The sequence below is a fragment of the Tupaia chinensis genome, unplaced genomic scaffold (assembly GCF_000334495.1).
Source record: "Tupaia chinensis unplaced genomic scaffold, TupChi_1.0 Scaffold000366_1, whole genome shotgun sequence".
Classification (NCBI taxonomy): domain Eukaryota; kingdom Metazoa; phylum Chordata; class Mammalia; order Scandentia; family Tupaiidae; genus Tupaia; species Tupaia belangeri.
The window spans coordinates 3,656,115-3,682,126 of NW_006159863.1; the positions used below are offsets into that span (position 1 = coordinate 3,656,115).

A 26,012-nucleotide genomic window follows, 5' to 3' on the forward strand; every position below is an offset into this window, starting at 1 on the left:
AGGAAAACTGGATACATCAAATTTTATGTGAAAGTTTCTCATTTTGAAAACACCATATGCCAAATACATCCACATCAGCCAGAGGACTGCTAGACTGCAATCTTATGAAGTAAAATACAAAATACTCAGTAACTTTTCTATTGCTGAATTAAACTTTATATTCCCTTTAAAATGTTGCTATTGAACCTTATATGACATTATTTGACTCTCTGAGCAAGCTCCATAACTTTTCCTAACGAAATTTCATCAACTGTTGCTTTAAATCACTTATAGCTTGTTTTTATTTGTTATTCTGCAGAAATTATTTTTTTTAAAAAAAGTTCTTTACTCTGTACAAATTTTTCTTTCTTTAGCATCTGTATCACTCTGCAGTAGCACCCTCCTTTCCTGAGTTCATCACTGTGTGTGTGTGTGCGTGCGTGTGTATGTGTGTGGTGTTTTAGACAGGCTCTGTGTGTGTGTGTGTGTGTGTGTGTGTGTGTGTGTGTGTGTGTGTGTGTTGTTTTAGACAGGCTTTTGCTGTGTTATAATCTTGCTGCCTCACCCTCCTAAGTAACTGGGACCATAGGCACACACCTGTATGCCTAGCTTTTTAGGCTGAGTCAAGAATGAAACCCAGCCTGGCAAGCAGTGGCATCCATTGTGCACTTCCAAAGTCAGGCCTTCTGATTTTTTTCCCCTTAGGTTTTTGCAAAGAGCATGTATGCTTAACAGAAAGAAAGAGAGACAAAGAAAGGGAAAGTGAGAAATCGCCCCCAAGGGGCGATGGCCATGCCACAATCCCTCCTCCTCTTGCGATTTTAGACATGTATGCACACATGCCCAGTGTGATTTCCAAGCCACCATGTCTGTGACTTGAACCACAGTTGGCCAGGTGGGTGTCCAGCACCTTAACCACCATGCCATGTGCTGACCTGCTTCCTCCTCACCCCCATGAGGTTATTTTAAACCTCAACTTTAGAAGTCCTGTGGGCTCTTTTATTCCTCTTATTTTGATTTTTTCATATATCATTGACAGTATTATATATCTTCCCAGACTAAAAATAACATCAAAAATATATATCCATGCTATCTTAGATTTTTACAGTCCAGGCTATTTACCAAGATCACTTGTTTTTCTTTTTTCACATTTCTTAGCTATTAATATTTCTCTTACTTATTCAGTTGTTCAGCCAGCAGGGCTCTTTCCTAGATTTTTATGAAGTATTTTAATTAGTTCAATTTTCATCCCAGCTTTTACATTTCCAAGTTATCCCAGGTGATTATATGCTTTAAAATAACCCACAGTAATTTCTCTAAGACCAAAAAGGTAGTGAGTGGCAGAGCTGGGATTCAAATCTAGTTTTACTGATGCTAGTAGGAAATACAGTAAATATTACTTGCGCTCCTCACCTGTCCTTTGTGTATGTTTTCTGTATCGATAAAGCTTTACTGGAAATTTTTAAGGTTTAATTCTAAAACTAGAAATAGAAATCTTACCCATTTACTCTGAAGATCTTGGAAAATTAAGAGCAAGATTTCTACAACTGTTTTCATGATGATGGGTTTGCACTAGAGACATATCCTAGTGTAGGTGCTCCTTCTAGAGGAATCCAAAGATTGACCCACCCAGGGGTGGATGGAAAGTGTATTTCAGAGTGGCTACTTGAGTGATATGTTATGGATGGTCATTGTTTCTTAATTGGATTACTGGAATGAGAGTTTTCATGGAAAAGATTATATTCTTCTTAAATATGGATTGTGGTTTTCTTCTCTCCTTGTCTAATTACTCTTACTAGCTTGGAACTGTTTGAATTACTTTCTTTGCAATTCATGAGTCTTTTGTTGTTTGTTTTACCAAGAAGACTCAGCCAACTGAACAACTTACGTCTTCATCAGAAAGATAACACATCCAGATTTATTCCCACATATTCTGATGAAGAAGATGTTTATTAATAGATGTGAGAAATCAAACATATCCAGTCATCTAGAATATAATACATTATTTTGACTAAGTTAAAAAAAGTAAATGATAGGTGAAATTCTTTTTATCATTTAGGAATATTTTTTAGAAATTGGTTCTCCTATAAGACAGATTTCTGAATTTGAATTTTCACTTATAAAGCCAACTTAAACTCTTATTCTTTTCTATCATTTTATGATTCCGTAAGTAGAAGATATTTGTGGCAACTATATTCAGATGTGCTCCATTAAAAAAGCCAATTAAATGTGAAAATTAAATGGACTAATTATTTTTTATTGGATTTAAAGTGAAATCACTAAATCTGTTGTTTTAGTGGTATTAATATTTCTTGTCTATGGCCTATTTAAAGTAATATCAGAAGTAATTTTGAAATATGGGAGGCTTTCATTCTGCTTTATTAGTTTTCTATTTTGTTTAATTTGTACAAAAATCCTTGAAGTATTTTTCAGTATTCTATATATACACTTTTTTATGTTTGGTATAATCCGCATGCACTCACTGAAGAAACAGACAGGGTGAGAGAGAGAGAAAGTGAGAAACATCCCCTGCCCCCCCAAGAGAAATGAACATGCTGCAATCCCTTCTCCTCTACTCTCCTCTTTGGGTTTTGGCCATGTATGCACACCCACACAGCATGTTTTCCAAGCTGCTGGGCCACACAGTTGGTCTTATGGGATCCAGCCACCTCAACCATCATGCCACCACTGACTAGCCCATTTCTGTTAACATATATATACACGTGTGTGTGTATGTATAAATACATTTTATATATATATATATATATATACACACACACACACATATATACATATATATATATATAAACATTAGTACTTTTGTTCTATATTATAGAAGGGAATTCAAATTAGTAAGGCCTTTGAAATTAATTAGGCCTTGAGAGGTGTGCAGACTCGAGATATCAGCTACACTTACTATGACTTTATAATTATGACTTACAAGGAGTTTAGAAGCCTATAAACTAACTCACATATTCTGGACTGTGGAATGGGAGTTTATCGTCACAGAAACTTAATTAGAATTTGTCTTAAACATTCACAAATGGAAAGATTAAAACCACATGATCATATCAATTGATGCAGAAAGAGCATTTGATAAAATACACATCCCTTCATGATTAAGACTCTCAGCAAAATTGGCATAGAAAGGACGTTCCTTAACACAATAAAAGCCATCTATGAAAACCCATAGCTAACATTATACTCTATGGGGAAAAGCTGAAAACCTTTCCATTAAAAACTGGAACAAGACAAGGCTGCCCATTTTCTCCACTTCTTTTTAACCTAGTGGTGGAAGTTCTAGCCAATGAAATTAGATAAGACAGTCAAATAAAAGGCATCAAAATAGGAAAAGAAGAAATGAAATTATCTCTATTTGCAGATGATATGGTGTTAACCATAGAAAATCCAAAAGAATCCAAGATGAAACTCCTAGAAGTGATAAACGAATATAATAAAGTGGCAGGATACAAAATAACATACAAAAATCTATAGCATTTTTATACACCAACAATGGATAAACTGAGACAAAATAAAAGAATGAAATCCCATTTACAATAACCAATAATATATCTAGGAGTAAACCTTACCAAAGACATCAAAGATCTCTATAAGGAAAACTGTGAAATACTTGAAAAAGAAATTAAAAATGATACAAGAAGGGGAAAAAACATCCTATGTTCCTGAATTGAAAGAATTAATATAATAAGATGACGATCCTACCCAAATTAATCTACAAATTTAGTGCAATCCCAGTCAAACTATCAGAGACATTCCTCACAGAAATAGAATGAACAGTCATAAAAATTTGTCTGGAAGCATAAAAGGACTCATATTGCCAAAGTAATACTGTGTAAAAGGAATAAAGTAGGAGGCATGTCACTTCCCAATCTCAATACATATTACAAAGGTGTGATAATTCAAACAGCATGGTATTGGCATAAAAACAGGTAGACCAAAGGAACAGAATTGAGGACCCCAAAATAAATCCCCAAAATACAGCTAACTGATCCTTGACAAAGGGCACAAGACAATCCAGTGGGAAAAACAAAATCTCTTCAGCAAATGGTGCTGGGAGAACTGGATATCCAACTGCAGAAGAATGAAACTGGATCCTTATCTCTCATCACTAACAAAAATTAACTCAAAATGGATTGAGGATCTAAACATAAGACCTCAAACTATAAAAATACTGGTGGAAACCACAGGAAAAACTCTTGGAGACCTTGGAGTAGGCAAAGGCTTCATAAAGAAGACCTCTAAAGCACAGGCAATAGTCCCCAAAATAGATAAGAGAAATGCAAATGAAAACCACGAGATACCACTTAACCCCAATCAGAATGGCTAAAATTAAGAAAATAAATAATGATAAGTCCTGGCAAGGCTGTGATGAAAAGGGAACTCTCCTGCACTGTTGGTGGGAATGTAAATTAGTACAACCACTTTGGAGAATGATATGGAGATTTTTTAGAAACCTACAAATAGAACTACCATACGACCCAGTAACTCCACTTCTAGGTATTTACCCAAAGGATAGAAAAACCCTGATTTGCTAAAACACTTGTACAGCCATCTTTATTGCAGCATTATTTATCATCTCTAGGACATGGAATCAACCCAAATGTCCAAATATAGATGACTGGATTGAAAAAGATATGGCATATGTACTCTATGGAATACTATTCAGACATAAAGAATAATGAAATGCTAAACATTTGATACAGAGCGGGCCAATATATATCAAATGTTAGCGTTTCATTATTTTTAATGTTAAGTGAAGCACGTTAGACTATGAAAGACAGACTTTGTATGTCCCCATTCAATATATACTGATTATGTAGGCTCTATGGCAGAAACTGAAAGTTTGGAAGGTATGGTAGATGTTAGAGATAGTAAGGATAGGGATAATAATGGGGGTGGGTAATGGAGGGAGGGAGGGGAACAGGAAGAAAAAGAAAGAAAAGTATGTTTAATTGACAAAAAAAGTGAAAAGCTATTTGCTGATATGATGTTTATAGTAATGTCTTTGTCTTAACTGATATGCATGGTAGTCATGCTGGAAAAAGAAATGTATACACTGTAAAGATATATGTGATTAAATGTAATATAAAATAAAGAAAGAGTTTGTATTTAAAATACTAACCAATGCAAATCCTTGACAAGGAAAAAAGTAACTGTCTAAAGAACTAGAAGGTTTGGTTAAACTGGCCTTACAAAGATTGGTGTATGAAGCCTCAGTTATTTCCTACTTACCTCTGTCTGAAATAATTGCTAAAGAACACATCTTAATGAAAAATGCGCTGACTAGCTGGAATTAAAGTAAAAGTACCTAAATTACCACAGACTGCATAGTGTTCATATCCCTACTTCTTGCCTATAACCATGTAAATTAAAAGATAGGATGTGTGAAGCAGCAGAAAGCCAGTCAGAAACTTAGGCTGTTCTTGTGTACCAAAGTTGTAAGTTCTTAGAGGAAAGTAGACTTTGTCACCTTCCTTCTTTCCCATTCTCCCTAAAATGAAAATCCCAAATGCTGATATTTTAGAGCACTGGTTACAGTTTTCTGGAGTCCTTGAGCCCAGGTGGCTCATCTTTATGCTTTAGCTTGAGTACACCCTTGTGCTTGTCTGGCAAGCTCCGTCAGACATCATTTGACATCAAGTTGACAACATACTGGTAGCCTACTTGTTGAATTTTAATTCCATTGTCAGACTTTAACATAAAGTCTAAAGGCCCATTATGGTAGCACAGGAGTGACATAGTGCTTCACGATGCTGAGACCACATGGAAACATCCCAGGTTCAAGTCCTGAGGTCTTCCTGAACATGTTGACTGCATGTGTATGCCAGTGATCCTAAGGCTTACTGACGCTGGGTGTGAATTGTGACATGAGGGCCCTGTTGGGGATGCCTGTCTCTCTTTCTCACTCTTTTATTCTTTTACTCATTCCCTCTGTCTCTTTCTTTTGGAAGAAATAAATAGATGGGCTTCAAAGAAAAAAAAATTCTATAAATATCAAAATGGCGGTTGTTTTTTTTTAAAAGTCAAATCATTTTTATTTGATAGGTGTGCTAGAAGAAGCCAGATTTTTTGGTATTGACTCATTGATTGAACACCTAGAAGTAGCAATAAAGGTGAGACTCTTTTTACATTAGCCAATATTACATTTACTGTATCTGTCTACTAAATCCTCTACTAACTGATTATCTTTCTCAAGAACTCTCAGCCACCAGAAGATCATTCACCAATCTCCCGAAAAGAGTTTGTTCGATTTCTGCTAGCAACTCCAACCAAGTCAGAATTGCGTTGCCAGGTAATTAAAGCAGGCTTTTACATGAATTCTTGGTATCAGCAACTCTGTGAGTAAAGTTTTACATTCTTCCAGGGTTTTTGTTTTTTGCCTTATTTACCTTTTTTCATTTGAAATAAAATTTACTCTTAAAATAGCAGAAAAGAGATGCAATAGCTTTTTTTTTTTTTCTCCTTAATTGTCAGAGGACATCTCCACTTGCCAGAGACTGGGAGAGAAAGGGAGAAAGTACCATCCAGTGGGACATAGTGATGGTGTCATCCCTTCCTCTCCATTTGTTCATCCTGTTGAGATCTGGAAGGTTCCTGTATGAACGCCCAGCTTGTTCCTTAAGCCACAGGGACTGGTCTTCAACCCACAGTTGGCCAAGTGGGATCTAGCACTCTTAACTACTAGGCTACTGGGCCAGCCCATGCAGTACCTTTTTTTTATTGTCTAATTAAGCCTTATGTAGCATTTTTTGAGTTATGCATGACAATTGCAGTAGTTAGAAGTCAGTATTAATGTATTAAGTTGCTGGGAAACTCATGACTTTTTTTTTTTTTTTTTTTTTTTTTTTTTTTTTTTTTTTTTTTTTTTTTTTTTTTTTTTTTTTTTTTTTTTTTTTTTGCTATAGGGCGCGTGTGCTCGCCAGACAGAGAGAGAGAGAGACAGAGAGATAGAAAGCAAGAAATCACCCCCCAGGGGGGATGGCCACACCGCAGTCCTTTCTTCTCCATTCTCCTCTCGGGATCTTGGGCACGCATGCACACGCACCTGGCGTGAGCCTAAGCCACTGGGTCCGGGACTCGAACCGCAGTCGACTATGTGGGAGTCCAGCGACATAGCCATTACTCTAACTGCTGGTCCCTTTTTCTACGTTTTTCTATGCAAAAATGTATCATGACTTTGTTTCCCAACAACCCAGTAGTTGCTATATGGCTAGTCAGTGGAAAATGTTTTTATTTTTGTGTATTGTAGAACTATAGGTTTGAAAAAACACAGTATCTACCTTTTCTTAATAAAACTGTCTTAAATTATTTAGTTAATAAAGTAATTTAAGTGTATTCAATTTTAACTAAAATAACACTTATCAGTAGCTATAGGACTAAAGGGATCCCTCTTTAGAAATTTCTGTACATAAATGACGGATGGCTGGGCTATCTTCGGATGTCTGTATGAGTAGAATTTCTTTTACTAAAAACCCATTAAAGACACTTAATTTCACATATCTAAGTTCCATTTGATCATGATTTGTAATAAGCTCCAAATGACTGAACTGCCGATTGCCTCTCCAAACTTGGTGGTTAGCTATAGTAATTAAATTCAGTATAAACAGATGGTTTAAACATTGTGACAGTTTGTGCTTTTTAATTTCAGGGTTTAAACTTCAGTGGTGCTGATCTTTCTCGTTTGGACCTTCGATACATTAACTTCAAAATGGCCAATTTAAGCCGCTGCAACCTAGCACATGCAAATCTCTGCTGTGCAAATCTTGAACGAGCTGATCTTTCTGGATCAGTGCTTGACGTAAGAATCATTTTGGCTACAAGAAAAATTAAATTTTTAGGCTGCTGAATAGTCTGAAAGAGCAGGAATTATATCTGTCTCTTATTGGAGCTTTTACTTAGATGATTTACTATGTCCATAAAATTGAAGGCTCTTAAAGTGAAACGGGTTGGTTTTGCAACTTTGATATTCTTTATTAAACATAGACCTGGTCCAGATGCAGTAGTGCACACTGACAGATGCTTCAACTAGCCAAGCTGAGGGTATATGGGAGGTCTGGCTTCAATTCCTGGCCTACCCTAGAGACTGCCTACAGTCCCAGCTACTAGGGAGGATGAGGCAGAAAGATTGTGACATAGCAAGATTCTGGCAAAGGAAACAAAACAAACACAGACCTGGGAAGGTTTAATAACTAATGAGGAATTAAATCTTGAAATTAGATTTCTGATCTCTTAAATGTAGTGTACTTGAATATGAGGACTTACATTTTCTGTAAATTGTAAGAACCTTTGAGATGTTTCATTTAACCTTGTTTCTGGAATGGAAAAATGTTACTGCTTCAGAAGTATTTGGCAGAGATATTTTGAAATAAACATAGTATATATCCATCTGTGGAAGTTAGCATCTCAATGGTGCTCTTGCCCTCTCTACATATATATGGATACGTGTGTATATGTATGTATTTGCATGTGTATATTTATGTGTTTATGTAACCATTATCTCTGTTAATTAGGGATTAGAGGATATATGGAGAACCAGTGTGAAATCTACTAACTTCTAAAAACTTTAAATTCCTTATTACAAGACACATGTCTGTATGTATTGAATTAACAGCACCTAAAACAATACCTTGCTTTTGGTAGCTACTTAACGAATTATTATTATTTTGGTTTTCTTCCTTAGTTGCGGCTTATTTTTTTTTCATAAAGCTTTATACCAGAGCTAGTAACATCTACCGACACACGTTTTACTTTCATTCTTCTTCCATGTTATGATAGAGTCAAGTCAGCAGCAAAATAAGCAAAGGACTAACAGCACAAAGAACAATTTGGAAACACTTTGTCTTTAAACATTAAAAAATTGAGAAGCTGTTGGATTTTTGTTATGGAGAACAGCCAAAAAAAGACAAGACTGTCACTCAATCCAATGGGTTTTGAATTCTATAATTTTAGTATTACTAACAGTGAACTGAGGCATAATTTTATTCTCTGTAAACTAGGACTTGATGGGAAGCCATATATATATATATATATCCATATATATATATGGATATATATATATATACACATACACACACATGTACATTTATATTTTATATGTGTATGCACATGCATGTGCATATATGTGCACATCCATATGTGTGTACATGTATGTATACATGTATACATACACATGTGTGCATGGTTTGTATATACATATATACTGTATATAGTATTTAATAAAGATTGTATTTATTATTGTGATATTATACAAATTAGTTATTACAATAATAATAGCTTACATTGAACAGTCACTGCCCAGAGTGTATAAGCTGGAAAAGTTAAAACTAATTTCTAATTGTTCTTGGCACATGAAGGCAGCCACCGATAACTACCCAGGTGTAATGCAGGATCCTCAAAATAGGATCTGTGCTAGGGACCAGCAGTTAGCGTAATTACGGCTATGTTGCTGGACTCCCATGTAGTCGACTGCGGTTTGTGTCCTGGACCCGGTGGCTTAAAACTCACACCGGGCGCGTGTGCGTGCGTGCCCAAGATCCTGAGAGGAGAATGGAGAAGAAGGGATTGTGGCGTGGCCATCCCCCAGGGGGTGATTTCTTGCTTTCTGTCTCTCTCTGTCTGTCTGGTGAGCACACGCACCCTATAGCAAAAACCTCCCCTCATGAACTGTGAAACCTTTTCATAGGAACCAGCTGGCTCTGCTGTAGACCAGGGCACTCTCAGTTTCTGTCACTGTAAAGCAGTCTGTCTGTGTGCCACACCATTCTGTCAGGATGCTTTTACTATGACTTAGACATGCACTGCTTGCCATCGTCGACTTTAGCTTGCAGCCTAGAAGCTGATAAAATAATTGAGCTGTTACCTCTCCATTGCATCTTCTTAGTGTAGACATATAGAATAAGAACTGGAAGGGACCTTGATGATTATTAAGCATGATTCTGTTGCCTTTTTACAGATTGAGAAACTGAAGCCTAGAGACTTGGCCAAAGCCCCACGTCTAGTTTTGAAAAGAATCTAAAGAATGCATTTTTATTTTCTTTCTTTTCCTTTTTTAGCAAGATAGATTTTTGACAGGGTCTTACCATTTCAAAATCCTCCTGTCCCAGCCTCCCAGGTTAGCTAGGGTCCATCAGCACATGGTACCACAATCTGTTAAGGTTGGTCCAGGGACTGAACCCAGGCCTCCCATGTGGCTTTAACCTTCAAGTAGCAGCATTTTAACAGTATGCTTTAAAAATTAAAATAATAATAATAAGACTTTTTCATTTGGAAAATGTCAGAAATATACAAAAATGGAGAAAATAGTCTAATGAATCCCCCTTATATTTCCATCACTCGGCTTTAGCTATTATCAGGACATAAACAATTTTATTTTGTCTATACCTCGCCACAGATTTTCTTAAACTAATACATTTCACCTGTACATTTTTATTTTAAGAGAGATTTCTTTTTGCTATAGGGCATGTGTATTCACTGGAGAGACAGAGATGGAGAGACAGAAAGCAAGAAGTCACCCTCCAGGGGGGATGGCCAGGCACCAATCCCTTTTCCTCCATTCTCCTCTTGGGATTTTGGGCATGCACGCACACATGTCGACTCTGCGATTGTCCAGCGACGTAACCATTATGACATTTGCTAGTCCCCACAGGGACCTGAAGAGATAAAAAGTATCTCTTGATATCTTATGACCATTGTCATACTTAAAATATAACAGTAACTAACTCCTTTCATTAAACTATTAATATATCACCTTTCTCCATATAGTAAGACAGCACTGTCCTTATAGCTGCTAGGCTGACTTGACTGAGTTCTAACATCTCAGCTTTGGGACTTGTTTTACCATTCGGTAAATAGGAAAGTGCTTTGTGTGGTTGAAGATAGAAAATGAGTGAGACTTCACAAAATAGCCCTGAGTATAGGAGAGACAGAGATGGAGAGACAGAAAGCAAGAAGTCACCCTCCAGGGGGGATGGCCAGGCACCAATCCCTTTTCCTCCATTCTCCTCTTGGGATTTTGGGCATGCACGCACACATGTCGACTCTGCGATTGTCCAGCGACGTAACCATTATGACATTTGCTAGTCCCCACAGGGACCTGAAGAGATAAAAAGTATCTCTTGATATCTTATGACCATTGTCATACTTAAAATATAACAGTAACTAACTCCTTTCATTAAACTATTAATATATCACCTTTCTCCATATAGTAAGACAGCACTGTCCTTATAGCTGCTAGGCTGACTTGACTGAGTTCTAACATCTCAGCTTTGGGACTTGTTTTACCATTCGGTAAATAGGAAAGTGCTTTGTGTGGTTGAAGATAGAAAATGAGTGAGACTTCACAAAATAGCCCTGAGTATAGACCATTGCTTACCTAGGGAACTTTCGATAACGTTTACGTTTTACCTGGTAGCATTACTTAGAAACTCAGAGACATTAATGGACATATCCATTCCCTATTTTGTTACATTTTTAAATACATAAAATCCAGTCATCCTTGTTATGGACTTTATTGCCCTACGTATCTTGTCAGAGCTGCTGCACTGCCTTGTGTTACAGCACAGGCACACACAGGAATGAGCGGGTATGTGTCAGTTATCTGTGACTGAAATGGTCTCCATCTCATCTCCCTTTGACTAGAACTGACTTCTGGCTGAATAAAATTGCACCTATTAAAAAAGGATTTTTCTTCATAGTGAATGGTAGTAGCATAACTTGATCGGCCTTAGGATTTTAGATTACTTCTCTGATGTAAATATTAACAGAGTTCTCATTCATACAGTGCCTTACGGTTTTTTAAACTCTTTCACATTCATCTTCCTTGAACATCACACTTTGTGAAGAAGATCGGTGTTAAAGTCAGCCGTATGGGTACACTTTCGGGGTGATCTTGTAGTTGTTAGAGTTCAGCTCTAATGGCATTGAATCCTTTGAGATTAATTAGCGGAATTTAAAATTCCAACATACATTTTTCTACCTTTTTCCTTGCTGCTCTGCATTCTGCATTGTGCTTTGGGAGCTCGGGGTTGCCATATAATGTATTAATGACTGGTCTAGAAAGACCCAACAAGCAGCACGTTAGTGACTTGTGGCTAGATGATGCATTTAATTGTGGCATTAATGTTCTGACATTTGAAATGAAGGTATTAGCATCTTGGAACATCAAGACGTTCACTTACTGATTTCTCCAGTAATAAGGAAGAGAGACTCCATATACCTAGCAAGTGTATGGCTTCCTTACGGTACATTTCAACTGTCTCACGTTGCTGTGCCCATGGCTGTTTATAAAAATAGAAAAGGATGGCACAGTCTGACTCTCTCCCTGTATTCCATGTGAAATAGGCTTGCTGCTGTTATTTGGCATTTGTTTCTTTTATAACTGTTCTCAGATTTTACTGGGTTCAATCAGAAAAGTTTTTATCATATCGTAAACAGAAAATAATTGCAAATGTACTGAAATGAACCCCTCCCCCTTTTCTATTTTTTTTTTTTCCTTGTTACTGTTTGAGCCAATTTGGACACAATTATGGACCTTGAAACAAGGACTCTTCTCTTTTCTTTGCAGTGTGCAAATCTCCAGGGAGTCAAGATGCTCTGTTCTAATGCAGAAGGAGCATCCCTGAAATTATGTAATTTTGAGGATCCTTCTGGTCTTAAAGCCAATTTGGAAGGTAAGAACCTATTATCCATATTTGTTCTATGGTAAGAGAAGACCATAAAGAAAGAAGCCTAGGAGGAAATCATTGTTACAAGTAAATCTGGATAGCTGTAGGGAGTAGGGAAATAGTTTTCTTCTCATATAGAGAATTTGCAAAGGGATAGATGCCTCCATTTGGTCTGTCATACACCAGTAAAAATTGAGGGCTTGGGGCCAGTAGATGGTGTGGTATTTAAGGTGCTAGACGAATACATGCCAACCACAGTTCATATCCCAGACCTAGTGACTTGAAAATGACACTGGGGCATGTGCATGTGTGCACCTAATCCCATGAGGAGAATGGAAGAGACTGGATTATGACACGGCCATCCTCCTTAGGGGGGTGCGGGGTGATTTCTCACTTTCCTTCTCACTGTCTCTCGCTCTCTGTTTCTTTCAGGCAAGCACATACACCCTATGGCAAATAAATAAACGAAACAAAATAAAGCAAAAAACTGAGGACTCAGGAAAGCAAGCCTCAGATATGCAGAGACTTTAATTGGAGAATTTAAAATCAGCATCTTAAACTTTCAATTAAAATGAAATATTCTTATACTGATCCAAAGAAAGAATTTCAGTTTGCACAAAGCCAGGAAACCTCTTGGTCATTTGTAGATTGAGTGTTTTATTTATGAATTTTCCATTGCTTTGTTTCATCTGTGAATTAGTCACTTCGTTTACTTGATATTTAGGAGGCATAGTACTTATCACCTAAACTTACAAAGTTACATTATAAAAGTGCCAGTTATTGGGGCCAGATGGTGGTGCAGCAATAAAAAAAAACACTCTGCGAGGCTGACCAACCGGGGAGTGTTCTGGGCTCAAGTCCAGAGACCTCTTTAATCCAGGGGTGGCTAAAACTGAGGGTGGGTTACAGCATCAAGAGCTTGTTGTCTGTGTGTCTCTCTTGCTTGTAGAAGAAATAAATGAATAAAATTTCTAAGTGTTTATTTTCATAAGACAGAATTGAATTCAACCCCTTAAAAATATTGACAAAAATATTCTCAATTTATAGCATAAGCAAACAGATTGTTAACAACGAATTCTTTCTGTGTGTAAGTTGACTAACAGGCTATAGCTCAGATTCATTGCCAAAGTTAAAGGAAGCTGTCATCATTTCCCTCCATTAAGTCATATCATAGTGTTACTGAAAGTGGATAACTGTAAATATTTTAAGTTAAACTGCTCCCAAAATATGTTCATTTTAGGTGCTAATCTGAAAGGTGTGGATATGGAAGGAAGTCAAATGACAGGAATAAACCTGAGAGTTGCTACCTTAAAAAACGCAAAGTTGAAGAACTGTAACCTCAGAGGAGCAACTTTGGCAGGAACTGATTTAGAGGTGAGTCACCCACCAATTTCTAAAGGTTCTTGTTAATCTAGAATTGCTGAGGATCTCACATATAACTTACTGAAATCATAAAGTAGTTATCTGGCAAGACAGGTAACATACCAGCACAGCAGGAGGGATGTTTTCCTTTTAATTACTTATTTAAACAAATTCGAATTCCAGAACAGAATCCAGTTACTTAAGTCATAGATACTAGTTTCAGATTTGAAGATTCATCTGACATTTAATCTAAGTTTATCTTCTTTCTCTCCTTTTCCTTTAATTGTTATAGAGATAAGTTTGGTAGATGTTATAATTTATTGTGTTTTTCATAAATCGGAATTCCAAACAGAATAAAGTGGGACCAGACACACAAACACATACACACACACACAAACACACACACATATATATCAGACATATATATGTAACATATATAACACATATATACATATATATGTATATATTTTTTAAGATGGAATCTCATTACATCATGATCCTTATCTCACCCTCTTGAGTAGTTGGGTTCCCCCCCGCCCCCAGTAGATTATATTGTTGGGCCTGCCCCATAGCCTAGGAGTTAAGGGAGCCAGATTGCCAGATCCCACCTGGCTAACTGTGTTTCAAATTCCAGCCCTGGTAGCTTATAAAACATGCCAAGTACATTTGTGTGCCTGCCCCAAATTCTGATGGCATGGAGAAATGAAGGACAAAGGGTAGTGGTGCTATCATACCCCATTGGGGAGGGATGGTTTCTCTCTCTCCTCCCCCTCACCCCTCAGTCTGTCCGTCTGTCTTAGCTGAGCACAGACACACCCTCCAGCAATTTTATTGTGCATATTTGAGGTTTATAACCATGATGTTAAAAGATATATAGACACAGTAAAATGGTTACCATAGTGAAGCAGATTAACATATCTTTTATCTCACACAGTTATATTTTGTGTATCTGACAAAAGCCTAAACTCTCATTTAACAGAAATCGCAATACTGTACAGTTTTATTAGTGATAGTCCGTATGTATTAATCTCTAGACTTGTTCATCTTACTTATCTAGTGCTCTGTATCCTGTGACCAATTTCCCTTCCCCTCCCTCTTCTCTGGTAACCACAGCATTAGTCTTTACTCTTTGTGTATTTGCCTTTTTTTTTTTTTTTAAGGTTCTACATATAAATGAAATTATGCAAGATTTTTCTTTCTGTGTCTGGCTTATTTTACTTAGCATAATGTTCTCCAGGTCCATCCATGTTATGGCCTTTTTAAAGGCTAACTAATTTACCGTTATGTACGTATGTGCTTATCCATTTATTTACCTATTTCCTTTATCCATTTATCTGCTGACGGACACAGTTTGTTTCCATATCTTGGCTATTGTGAAAAATGTTGTGGTGAATATGGGAGTGCAGTTATCTAAACAAGGTGCTGATTTCATCCCTTTTGAGTATATACCTAGAAGTTGGATTGCAGATCATACCGTAGTGTTATACACACACACACACACACACACATTGCTCCGAGAAGAAGGTGTTAGCCGAATAACCGGACTGTGTGACGGATGCTTGTCTCTCTCTCTCTTTCTCTCTCCCATGTGCATGTTCATGTGATACTGAGTTGTTCAAAAAGTCATGATGCATTTTTGCATAGGAAAAAATATCATAACTTTTCCAACAATCAAATACATCATGACTAAAGAAACAGTTTTTATGCCTAATCCAATTAAAATAATATAATTTACAAATAATATAATTAACTGGTTTTTTGTTGTTGTTTTAAAAATTTTTGTATATTGGGACCAGCTGTTAGTATAATGACTATGTTGCTGAACTCCCATGTAGTCGACCACAGTTTGAATCCTGGACCCAGTGGCTTAAACACACTGGGCGCGTGTGCATGCGGGATCAAGATCCTGAGAGGAGAAAGGAGGAGAAGGGAGTGCGGTGTGGCCATCCCCCCGGAGGGTGATTTCCTGCTTTCTATTTCTCTGTCTCTGTCTGTCTTTCTGGCAAGTGCATTCTCTCTGCAAAACCCTCTCCCCCCCCCAAAAAAAAAAAATTGGCTATTAACCTCTTCCCAGATCTGTGGTTTGCAAATGTTTTCTTAGTCTGTAGACTACTGTTTTATTTTGTTGATTCCTTTAGTATGCAGAAGCTTTGTAGTTTGATGTAGTCCCTTTCATTTATTTTTTGCTTTTGTGCTCTTGCTATAATAACCAAAAAATGACTGCCAAGGCCAGTGTCATGGAGGTGTTCTCCTGTGTTCTGTTTTAGGAGTTTTATAGCTTGGGGTCTTGTATTTGGATCTTTTATCCATTTTAAGTTTAACTTTGTATATGATACGGGTCTGCTTTCATTCTTTTGCATGTGGAAATCCAGTTTTCCTAGTACCATTTAATGATGACACTATTTTTTCCTGTTGTGTCCTCTTGATGCTCTTGACGAAAATTGGTTGGCTACATATGTTTAGATTTATTTCTGTTGTTGAACTGTTTCTCCTTTTATGCCAGTACTATTCTGTTTTGGTTACTATAGCTATGTAACGTCATTTTAAAACAAGAAGTGCTTACGCCTCCAACTTTGTCTTTGTTTTCAGTATTGTTTTGGCTATCTGGGGTTTTGGTGGTTCCATGTAAATTTTAAGGTGTTTTTTACTATTTTTGTGAAAATGTCATTGGAATTTTGATAGTGATTGCATTAAATCTGTTTATTTCTTTGGTAGTATAGACATTTTCACAGTATTAATTCCTCTAATCTATGAACATGGTATATTTTTATATACCAGAAAAATTATCATGTATTTTTGCATAGAAAAACACAGAAAAATACCTCATGACTTTCCCGATGACCCAGTATTTATTAATATTTGTGTCATCCTCAATTTCTTTCATCAGTGTTTTAGTTTTCAGTGTACAAATCTTTCACTTTCTTAAATTTATTAAGTTTATAGGGTTTTGCTTTTTAAAAAAATATTACTGTAAATGGGATTGTTTTCTTGGTGTCTTTTTAAGTTAGGTCATTATATGCTGTTGGGTTTTATATATTGATTTTGTATCTTGCAACTTTACAGAATTCATTAGTTCTGTGTGCGTGTGTGTGTGCAATCTATGGGATTTCTCCATACAGAATCATGTCATCTGCAACTAGAGATGGTCTTACTCATTTCTTTGTGACTTGGATGCATTTTACTTCTTTTTCTTGTCTAATTGCCCTTGCTAGAACTTCCAATACTATGCTGAATAGAAGTGGCAAGAATGGACATCCTTCACTATATCTTAAGGAGGTAGAAAAAGAACAACTAAACTCAAAATTAGCAGAAGGAAGGAAATAATAAAGATCAGAACAGAATTCAGTCAGATGAAGAACAGAAAAATCATAGGAAAAGGATCAATAAAACTGAGTTAGTTCTTCAAAAAATAAATAAATAAACCAAATCAGTAAACTGTTAGAAAGACTAAGAAAAAAGGAGAGAAAATGCAAATCAGACATAAAAGTGGAAACATTATAACAGATACCTCAGAAATAAAAAGAATCATAAGGGATTATTATCAACAGTTATATGACAACAAATTGGATAACCTAGAGGAAAAGAAAAATACAGTCTTATCAAGATTAAATCGAGAAGTTGAAAACTTGAACAGACAATAACAAAAAGCTTAAAGAAGTAATTAAAAACCTTTCCTAAAAAGAAGAGCCCAGAACCAGATGTCTTCACAGCTGAAATCTAATAGTCAAAGAATTATTTTCAGTACTTCTTAAACTCTTTCCAAAAAAACTGAGCTAGAGAGAATACTTTCAAATACATTTTACAAGTCCAGCATCACTTCTACACCTAAACCAGACAAAGACATCTCAAGATGATAAAACTATGTTTAATCTCTGATGGATATTCATCAGAATATCCATGCAAAAATCCACAAAATATTAGCAAATTGAATTCAGTAACACTTCAAAAAGATTCTATACGTCATAACCAAGTGGGGTGTATTCCTGGTATGCAAAGCTGGCTTACCATAATGCAAATTAATCAGTGTGATAATCACATTAACAGAATGGAAGTTAAAAAAATATATATCCTCTCAATTGATGGAGGAAAAACATTTAACAAAGTTCATCCAGCACCTTTCTTAATAAATGTTCCTAACAAGAATAAAAGCAAGGTTCCTCGATATAATAAAGGCTATTTATCAATAACCCATACCTAATAAATCAATGGGGAACAATTGAAAGGTTTTCCATTAAGCTAGACCATTTCTTGAAGTACTTGAGAAATTTAAATGATATCTAGATTTGAAGTCAGATTAAGGAAAAGCCTATTGTAAATTCGCATTATATTTTTAAATTTCAACTTAAGATTTTAATTTTGTTCATTCATCCTTTTTATAAGAATCATATTCTGAGGCCAGCAGACGGTGTAGTGGTCACATTGCTGGTCTCTCGCATGGTTGATCATGATTCAAATCCTAGACCTGATGGCTTGAAACTCACACCTGGCTTTTGTGTGTGTGTGTGTGTGTGTGTGTGTGTGTGTGTGTGTGTGTGTATCCAAACCCCAAGAGGAGAATGGAAGAGAAGGGATTGTGGCATGACCATCCCTCTGGGGGAGGGGAAGTAATTTCTCTCTCTCTTGCTCTCTCTCTCTGTCCGTCTCTCCAGCAAGTGCACTCACCCTCTAGCAAAAATCTCTCTTAAAAAAAATAAAGGGGCAGGGGAGCCAGCAGATGACATAATACTTACATCACTGGACTCCCACAGAGTCGACTGCAGTTTCGAATCTCCAGCTCAGTGGCTTAAAACACTCTGAGCACGTGTGCATGCATACCAAAATCCTGAGAGGAGAATAGAGTAGGAGGGATTGCAGTGTGTCCATCCTCCCTGAGGGGAGGGGGGAGTTGATTTCTCACTTTCTGTCTCTCGGTCTCTCTGCTGAGCATATAAACCCTACAACAAATAATCTCTCTAAAAAAATTTTTTTTTAAAAGAATTATATTCTACCTATCTTCTCGATTTTTTATTTCAGCCAGCATGTTCTATATCTGCTATTTAGTACAGTAGCTACTAGTCATACATGGCTTTTGAGCACTTGAGATGTGTCCGGTACAACTGATTTTAAATGATTTTAAATTTCAGTTAGTTCTAATTTTCTTAATTAGCCACCTGTGGCTGGTGGCTATCACATTGAACAGTATCTCTCTGTACAAGGAAATCTGGCATAAATTGGATCATAGAGAACTGTACTCAAAAGTTAACTTAAAATAATACATATTTTTGCCTTGATCTTTGAAGGGTTTTAGCAGCATTCAAGTAGCAGGTACTTTTTTTTTTTGGAGAGGTTTTTGCTATAGGGCGCGTGCGCTCGCCAGACAGAGAGACAGAGAGACAGAAAGCGAGAAATCATCCCCCGGGGGGATGGCCATGCCGCAATCCCTTCTCCTCCATTCTCCTCTCGGGATCTTGGGCATGCACACACACGCACCTGGCATGAGTTTAAGCCACCGGGTCCGGAACTTGAACCACGGTCAACTACATGGGAGTTCAGTGACATAGCCATTATACTAACTGCTACTGTACCTTATTCTTTATTCCCCATGATTGCTACAAACTTACTGAAAATCATTATCTTATTATCTGAGTACTCTAGAGGAATCAACAGACAAGCGCCCAGTTGTGGTGGCTGTACTAGTATATACATTTATCAAAATTGACTGAACTGTACACATAAGTTGGGGAGTTAAAAAAAGGCCATTATTGGGAACCAGCAGTTAGCGTAATGGCTATGTCGCTGGACTCCCATGTAGTCACCCGCGGTTCGCGTCCCGGACCCTGTGGCTTAAAACTCACACTGGGCACGTGTGTGTGCGTGCCCAAGATCCCGAGAGGGGAATGGAGAAGGGATTGCAGCATGACCATCCCCCCTGGGGGGTGATTTCTCGCTTTCTGTCTCTATGTCTCCTCTCTGTCTGGTGAGCGCACGAGCCCTATAGCAAAAACCTCTCCAAAAAAAAAAAAAAAAAAAGCCACTATCTGCTAGAAAACTATTAGGGCTGTGTATCAGCTGTGATGACAAACACAGATAGAAAATCTGACTTCAGGGTGTGTGGTCAGAAGCTTTCTGGAAATTGATCGAGTTACATTACTAGCAACACCTTACTCGTACGCCTCAGAGATCATTCTGAGAGGAAACTAGATAAAGCCTTAAATCTCTACATTAGCTACATTGTTTTTGTCTTACAGAATTGTGATCTGTCTGGATGTGATCTTCAAGAAGCCAACCTGAGAGGTTCCAACGTGAAGGGAGCTATATTCGAAGAGATGCTGACACCTCTACATATGTCACAGAGTGTCAGATGAGGATTTCAGGGGCTGGAGGAAGATGTCCAAATGAAAAATGTTTGCTTTATCACTTTTCCTTCTCCACCCACTCAGTTGTCTAGAAGAAATAACACTGTAAGGGAATTTGAAAAAAAAAAAAAAGGATTTAGAGGTTTATGCTTGATCTCAGTGGTGCATAAGGGGGAAAAATGACTTTTCCCCCCCCACATTCTGATTTTAACAGAAGAGCACTCATTTAATAGATATAGGGAAATTAGATTGTATTGCTGCCTTTTGACGAGGGTAGGGGGATCGGCCTGGTTTAATGACTAGGAATAGTATATGCTATATTTGCTTTTATTAGGCATAATATGGAAGTACATCTTGGTCTGAGATGCATTTGAGGATTTTAATTTATGAAAAGCACAACATATGCAATTATATTTATTGAATACATAGATGCAGTATGGATATTTAAATTGTTAAATTTTATGGAAACTTTGAAAAAGTTGTTCAGGTTTATAAATAGCTTTAGTGATGCCTCCCCTCTCTAAATACCTGTCAACCTTACCAATATGGTGAGATCAGACTTCCTAAGGCTTTCTTTTCAGGTTTTTAAATAATGTTTACTTTTTAGAACAAAACAGTAGCTAAATTAAAGAAATATCCAGTTCTTACTGATTGAGACAGTGGGAAAAAAGACATCACTGTACATCATTGTCGTGCTGGAAGTGCCGTGGAACTCTTCAGATGGAGGAAGAATTTACCTGTAGCTCCAACTTTTAAGGAAGAATTTCTGAGAATTTCATTCTAGCCAAGTTCCACTCAATATTGGACCAGGCGGTTCCATCTTTTTACACTCTAGGCTAGTTTTCTCATATACAATCAACCCAATCATAGCAAAACACTTCAAACCCAAAAAACCAAGTTGCAGCATTAATATTAATTTAATTCAAATGCCAAATCGTTTGCACAGGACTAGCTTAGAAATTGATGTTAAATCCAAATCCATTGTAATCAAAGGTGTAAAATATGAAGGAATATGGTAGTCACCTTTTAGAAGACAGCATAATTGCAGGGAAGTGAAGAATTTTCAACTGACAGTTTTATTACTGCTACAGGGCAGGAGGAATGAATGAGTACAAAGAAAGGCACTTGGCTGGTCTGAAATGTAATACCAGGCATCAGTCAGCACCTGTGGCTCTTACATTTTGTTCAGTTGGCTGGTTTTGCTGTTGCTGTTGTCTGTTTCATTTTTTTTTTTTAATCAAATTTTAGTCCAAAATTCTGAGTCATTATCTCTTCAGAAGCAGAGATATGGCCCATTACTGTCCTTCCAATAATCTGGTGTCTTTGTTTCCCCCCTAAGAGCAGGGATCTAAGTTGTGTACATATGGGCTCTGAATTCTCCAGGCTCATCAACTCGAGGCAAGGACTCATTAAAAATGACTTCTGTCTCCTTTGGGAGAATGACATATCTTCAGTATTTACGTAGCTTATTCTTCTATATCTACATATGCAAAGCTTTCCTTAACAGTAAAGGGTACATATGCATAGTGGGTAGAGACTGGACCTTTACCGATGAAGGAAAGCCACTTCAGAAATGAATTATTTTCTTTGCTTTATTCTTTTTACCAAGACAGAGAAGTATTGTATTGAGAGATATCTATTTTCATAATCAATATGTGCCTAAATTATATTTAAATCATTTCACTCTGTACTATATTTTCAATAATTATAGAATGTGTTGTTCATTCACATAAAGGTACCTCTGTAGACATAACCTAAAACTGCAGGAGGATCTGATGCATCTAGACATGGTGTGCTTAGAACTGCAGATTTCAGATCCAGTGTATACTGCATTAATAAATGATATGAAATGTTGAAAAGAAGTTTCATCTCTTCCTTTTGAAAATGAGCCATTTCTGTATTTTGCTTATATTTCTTCAATGTATATACTGACAACCAGCCCTGAGAGTCTAGGTAGTGAAGGAAAGACCATATAACTTTTTTTTTTTTAAGAGAGATTTTTGCTATAGGTCACATTCTCTTGACAGAGAAACAGAGAAAGCAAGAAATTACCTCCAAGGCGGGAAGGCCATGCCACAATTCTTTCTCTTCCATTCTCCTCTTGGTATCTTGGGTACGGACATACATGTGCCCAGTGTGAGTTTTAAGCCTGTGGGTCCAGGACTCGAACCGCAGTTGACTACGTGGAGTCCAGCAACGTAACCATTACACCATCTGTGTATATAACATCTATTATAGATTAGTCTATTATAGATTAGTCTCTTTGAAAGCTCCATTAAAATGAATATTTCTTTAAACATGATTATTTTATGATCCTCTTTAGAAAATTCCCATGTTAACAACACAAAAAAATTATTAATTCTGAATAGAAGAAAACACTGCCTTCCCATAAACTCACTTGGTTTGGTCACTCTTTAGCTGACAAATATTACCAATTAGCTTTTTTTTTTTTTTTTTTTTTTTTTTATAGGACTTGTGCACTCACCAGAAAAAGAGAGGAGAGACAGAAAGTGAGAAATCACCCCCTGGGGGGATGGCCACACCACACAATCCCTTCTCCATTCTCCTCTTGGGATCTCGGGCATGCGCACACCCGCACCAGTGTGACTTTAAGCCACCGGGTCCGTGACTCAGACCACAGTTGACTACATGAGAGTCCAGCGACATAGCCATTATGCCAACTGCTGGTCCCACCAATTAGCTTTATTAGTCTGTATGAATAATAAGCCCCTCAAACATTTTTCACCTAACAACTAGATAGGAGACTTCTTTTTTTAGACTTTGCCAGTAGGGCACACGTGCTCACCGGAGAGAGAGATCTGTTGGTCCCAGAAAGGAGACTCCTAAGGAGAGAAAGTGTTGACATAACAGAAGAACCGAGGCAAAATATGTAAGCCAAAGATATTATCTGGGCCAAAGCTAGTGGGCTACAACCCTGGTGCCAGAGATTCAAGTTGCCCTGAATATGTACACAGAGGTATTACAGATTTTAGAATGGTCTTAAAGGCAATAATTGTAAGTGGGGGGAAAGATTACATTGAGAGTTCGCATTGGGTGAAAGGCTTATAGCAAGAGATCTCTATGTACAACAGTTGATTGACTAAACATCCATGATAAGGAAAGTAGAATAACCTCATGGTCATTCAGGTTCCATATGCGTAGGGTGGAGATAGTCTGACTTATGGGGAGAGATCTTCAAATAACTCACGGAAAGGGGCCCGCAGGTGGAGAATGGTTAAGGCACTAAACTCCCACATGGCTGACCGCAATTCAAGTCCCAGACCCAGCAGCTTGAAACTCGGTGTGTGTGTGTGTGTGTGTGTGTGTGTGTGTGTGTGTCCCAAATCCTGAGTGGATGGAATATAAGGGATTACACGTGGCCATCCCCCCTGGGGGCTAATTTCTTTCTTTCTGTCTCTCTGTCTCTGTCTCTGGTGAGCGCACATGCCCTATAGCAAAAATTTCTCAAAAAAATAAAAAAATCTCATAGAAAATATGAAAAACGGCATGGATTTCAAAAATTCTTTGTACTAAAATTCGTATCTTCATTCCATTTTTCCGCAAACTTTTTGGGTCTCTTCCTGGTTGTAACTACTGAGAAATATAAACATTTTGAAGGTTACAGGTAATAGACATGATTGAGGATTTATATCCCAAATCCCCTGACCTGATAAGTTTTAACATTACCTTACATTCCTTACAGTTGGGTTGACTTGCCTCGCTTTCTCAAAAGAAAGTTTCAAAATTGGTGAGACTTCCAGTAACCCTAGTAATGAAAATGGCAGTACATATGGATAAAATAGGTTTTGGAAGGGCTAGAAAAAGGTATTAAACCTATATCAGCTTATTTACATTGATAAAATTCAGTTTTTGAGTAATTGTTTAAGCAATGTATTTTATGCTCTAATGTAATCTAGGTCTTTCAACTATAGTTGCAAGGAAATTTCACTAGGAAATGTTATTAATCCTTATGAAGGCTTCTATGAAATATATATTTGGTCTTCTAGTTTCCTTGTACTGCAATTTACTGGCATACAAAGGGACACTTACCACTTATCTTCAAAGCATTAAGTGCCCTTTGTATGCTAATATCTTGACAGGTATTGGGTACCCCTTAGGTAGCTTTAGGATGAGGACTGGTTACGGTTGCTGATGAGAAGAATCCCTACACATTAGGTGACCAGAGGTCACAGAAATATTTTGTACTGTGTGTATAGGGTAAACAGTATGCCTTGTTTTTAGTTTCTACCATAATTCTAGATTTGGAAAATTTTCTCCAATTGATCACTTTTTTCTCTCTCTCTAGGTTTTTGCCATAGGGTGTGTGCACTCTCTGGAGAGAGAGAAAGAGAGAGAGAGGAAAAGTGAGAAATCACCCCTCGGGGGAATGGCCTCACCCAGATTTGCAGACTTAACCCATGAGTTAATGTTAAATGCACTGTTATTGCCATGTGAAGAGGCACGGACTTTGATACCACCTTCTCAAGTTCCATTATCTTCTCGGGATTCTGGGCACATATGTACATGTGCCCAGAGTGATTTTCAAGTTGCCAGTCTAGGACTCAAACTGTGGTTGGCCATGTGGGAGCCCAGTGCCTACACCACCTACTGACTCCATCCAATTGGTCACTTTCTACATTGTTTATTTGTACTGTAACACTACCCACAAGACAGCTTTAAATAATCTTTAGAAAAAATATATTTCTTTTGGGTCTGGCAGGTGATGTGGTTGGGGGTGCTGGACCTCCCACATGGCTGACCTCAGTTCGAGTCCTGGATCTGGCAGCTTGATTCCTCACTTTCTCTCTCATTCACTCTGTCCCTCTCTGGTCAAATTAAAATAAATAAATTAATTAAATAAATAAAGTTAAATAAAATAGTGTGTGTGTGTGTGTGTGAGAGAGAGAGAGACAGAGCATACAAGAAAGAGATGGGCACCCTCTACAGGAGTGATCTCATCACACAACAGTCTTCTCCCCGCGGTCCTTCTAGCTGTTTAGGATCTTGGGTACACATCTATCTGATGTGTTTTAGGTCAACTTGGGATTCGAACCCACCATATTTTTGTTCAAATTCTATTCATTATAACTCTTAACTACCTAGCACTTGTGTTAGTCTTCCACATAGTGAGAATTAATATTAGCATTGATGCTAAGAGAGATGAAAAAGATCCTTAAATTCCTCATAAGTCACTGAAATACATGGCATATATAGTTTTACCATTTAGGAATGGATAAATTGGTATTAGGTTGTTGGAAAAGTCATGACATATTTTTCTGTTTTCCTATGCAAAAAATGTGTCATGACCTTTCCGACAACCCAATATATGTGCTATAACTATCGTAGGAGTAAGAATTGCATAGGAATTGCATCTTAATGATTTTAGGACCCCTAGTTTGGAATACAGTATCTGGTACATAAAAGACGTTCACAACCTGAAAATTGACATACAGGATTACTCTAGTTAACAATATTTAGTGGGCCGGCAAGTAATGTGGTGGTTGAGGTGTAAGATTCCCACATGGCCAACTGGTTCAAGTCTCAGACCTGGCAGCTTGCTTTCACACTTTCCCCCCATCTCTCTCTCACTCTCTCTCTCTCTCTCTTTCTCTCTCTCTCTCTCTCTCTCTCTCTCTCTCTCTCTATATATATA

At 37.3% G+C, this 26,012-nt stretch overlaps 1 protein-coding gene across 4 annotated transcripts in view; it reads left to right on the top strand.

Annotated features, from left to right (window-relative positions):
• The window catches only part of KCTD9 (potassium channel tetramerization domain containing 9), a 38,568-nt gene extending 16,350 nt beyond the window's left edge, over window positions 1-22,218 (top strand). For 3 of the 4 annotated variants that reach the window (XM_014589649.2, XM_006153249.3, XM_006153252.3), the window contains 6 exons: window positions 6,046-6,113; window positions 6,197-6,292; window positions 7,649-7,798; window positions 12,563-12,668; window positions 13,903-14,036; window positions 20,252-22,218. In XM_014589649.2, the coding sequence (XP_014445135.1) occupies window positions 6,046-6,113; window positions 6,197-6,292; window positions 7,649-7,798; window positions 12,563-12,668; window positions 13,903-14,036; window positions 20,252-20,368 (671 nt within the window). In that variant the 3' untranslated portion in view covers window positions 20,369-22,218. The remainder of the gene's footprint in view (window positions 1-6,045; window positions 6,114-6,196; window positions 6,293-7,648; window positions 7,799-12,562; window positions 12,669-13,902; window positions 14,037-20,251) is intronic. The other variant, XM_006153251.3, reaches the window with a different exon arrangement.
• Window positions 22,219-26,012: the final 3,794 nt, after the last annotated feature.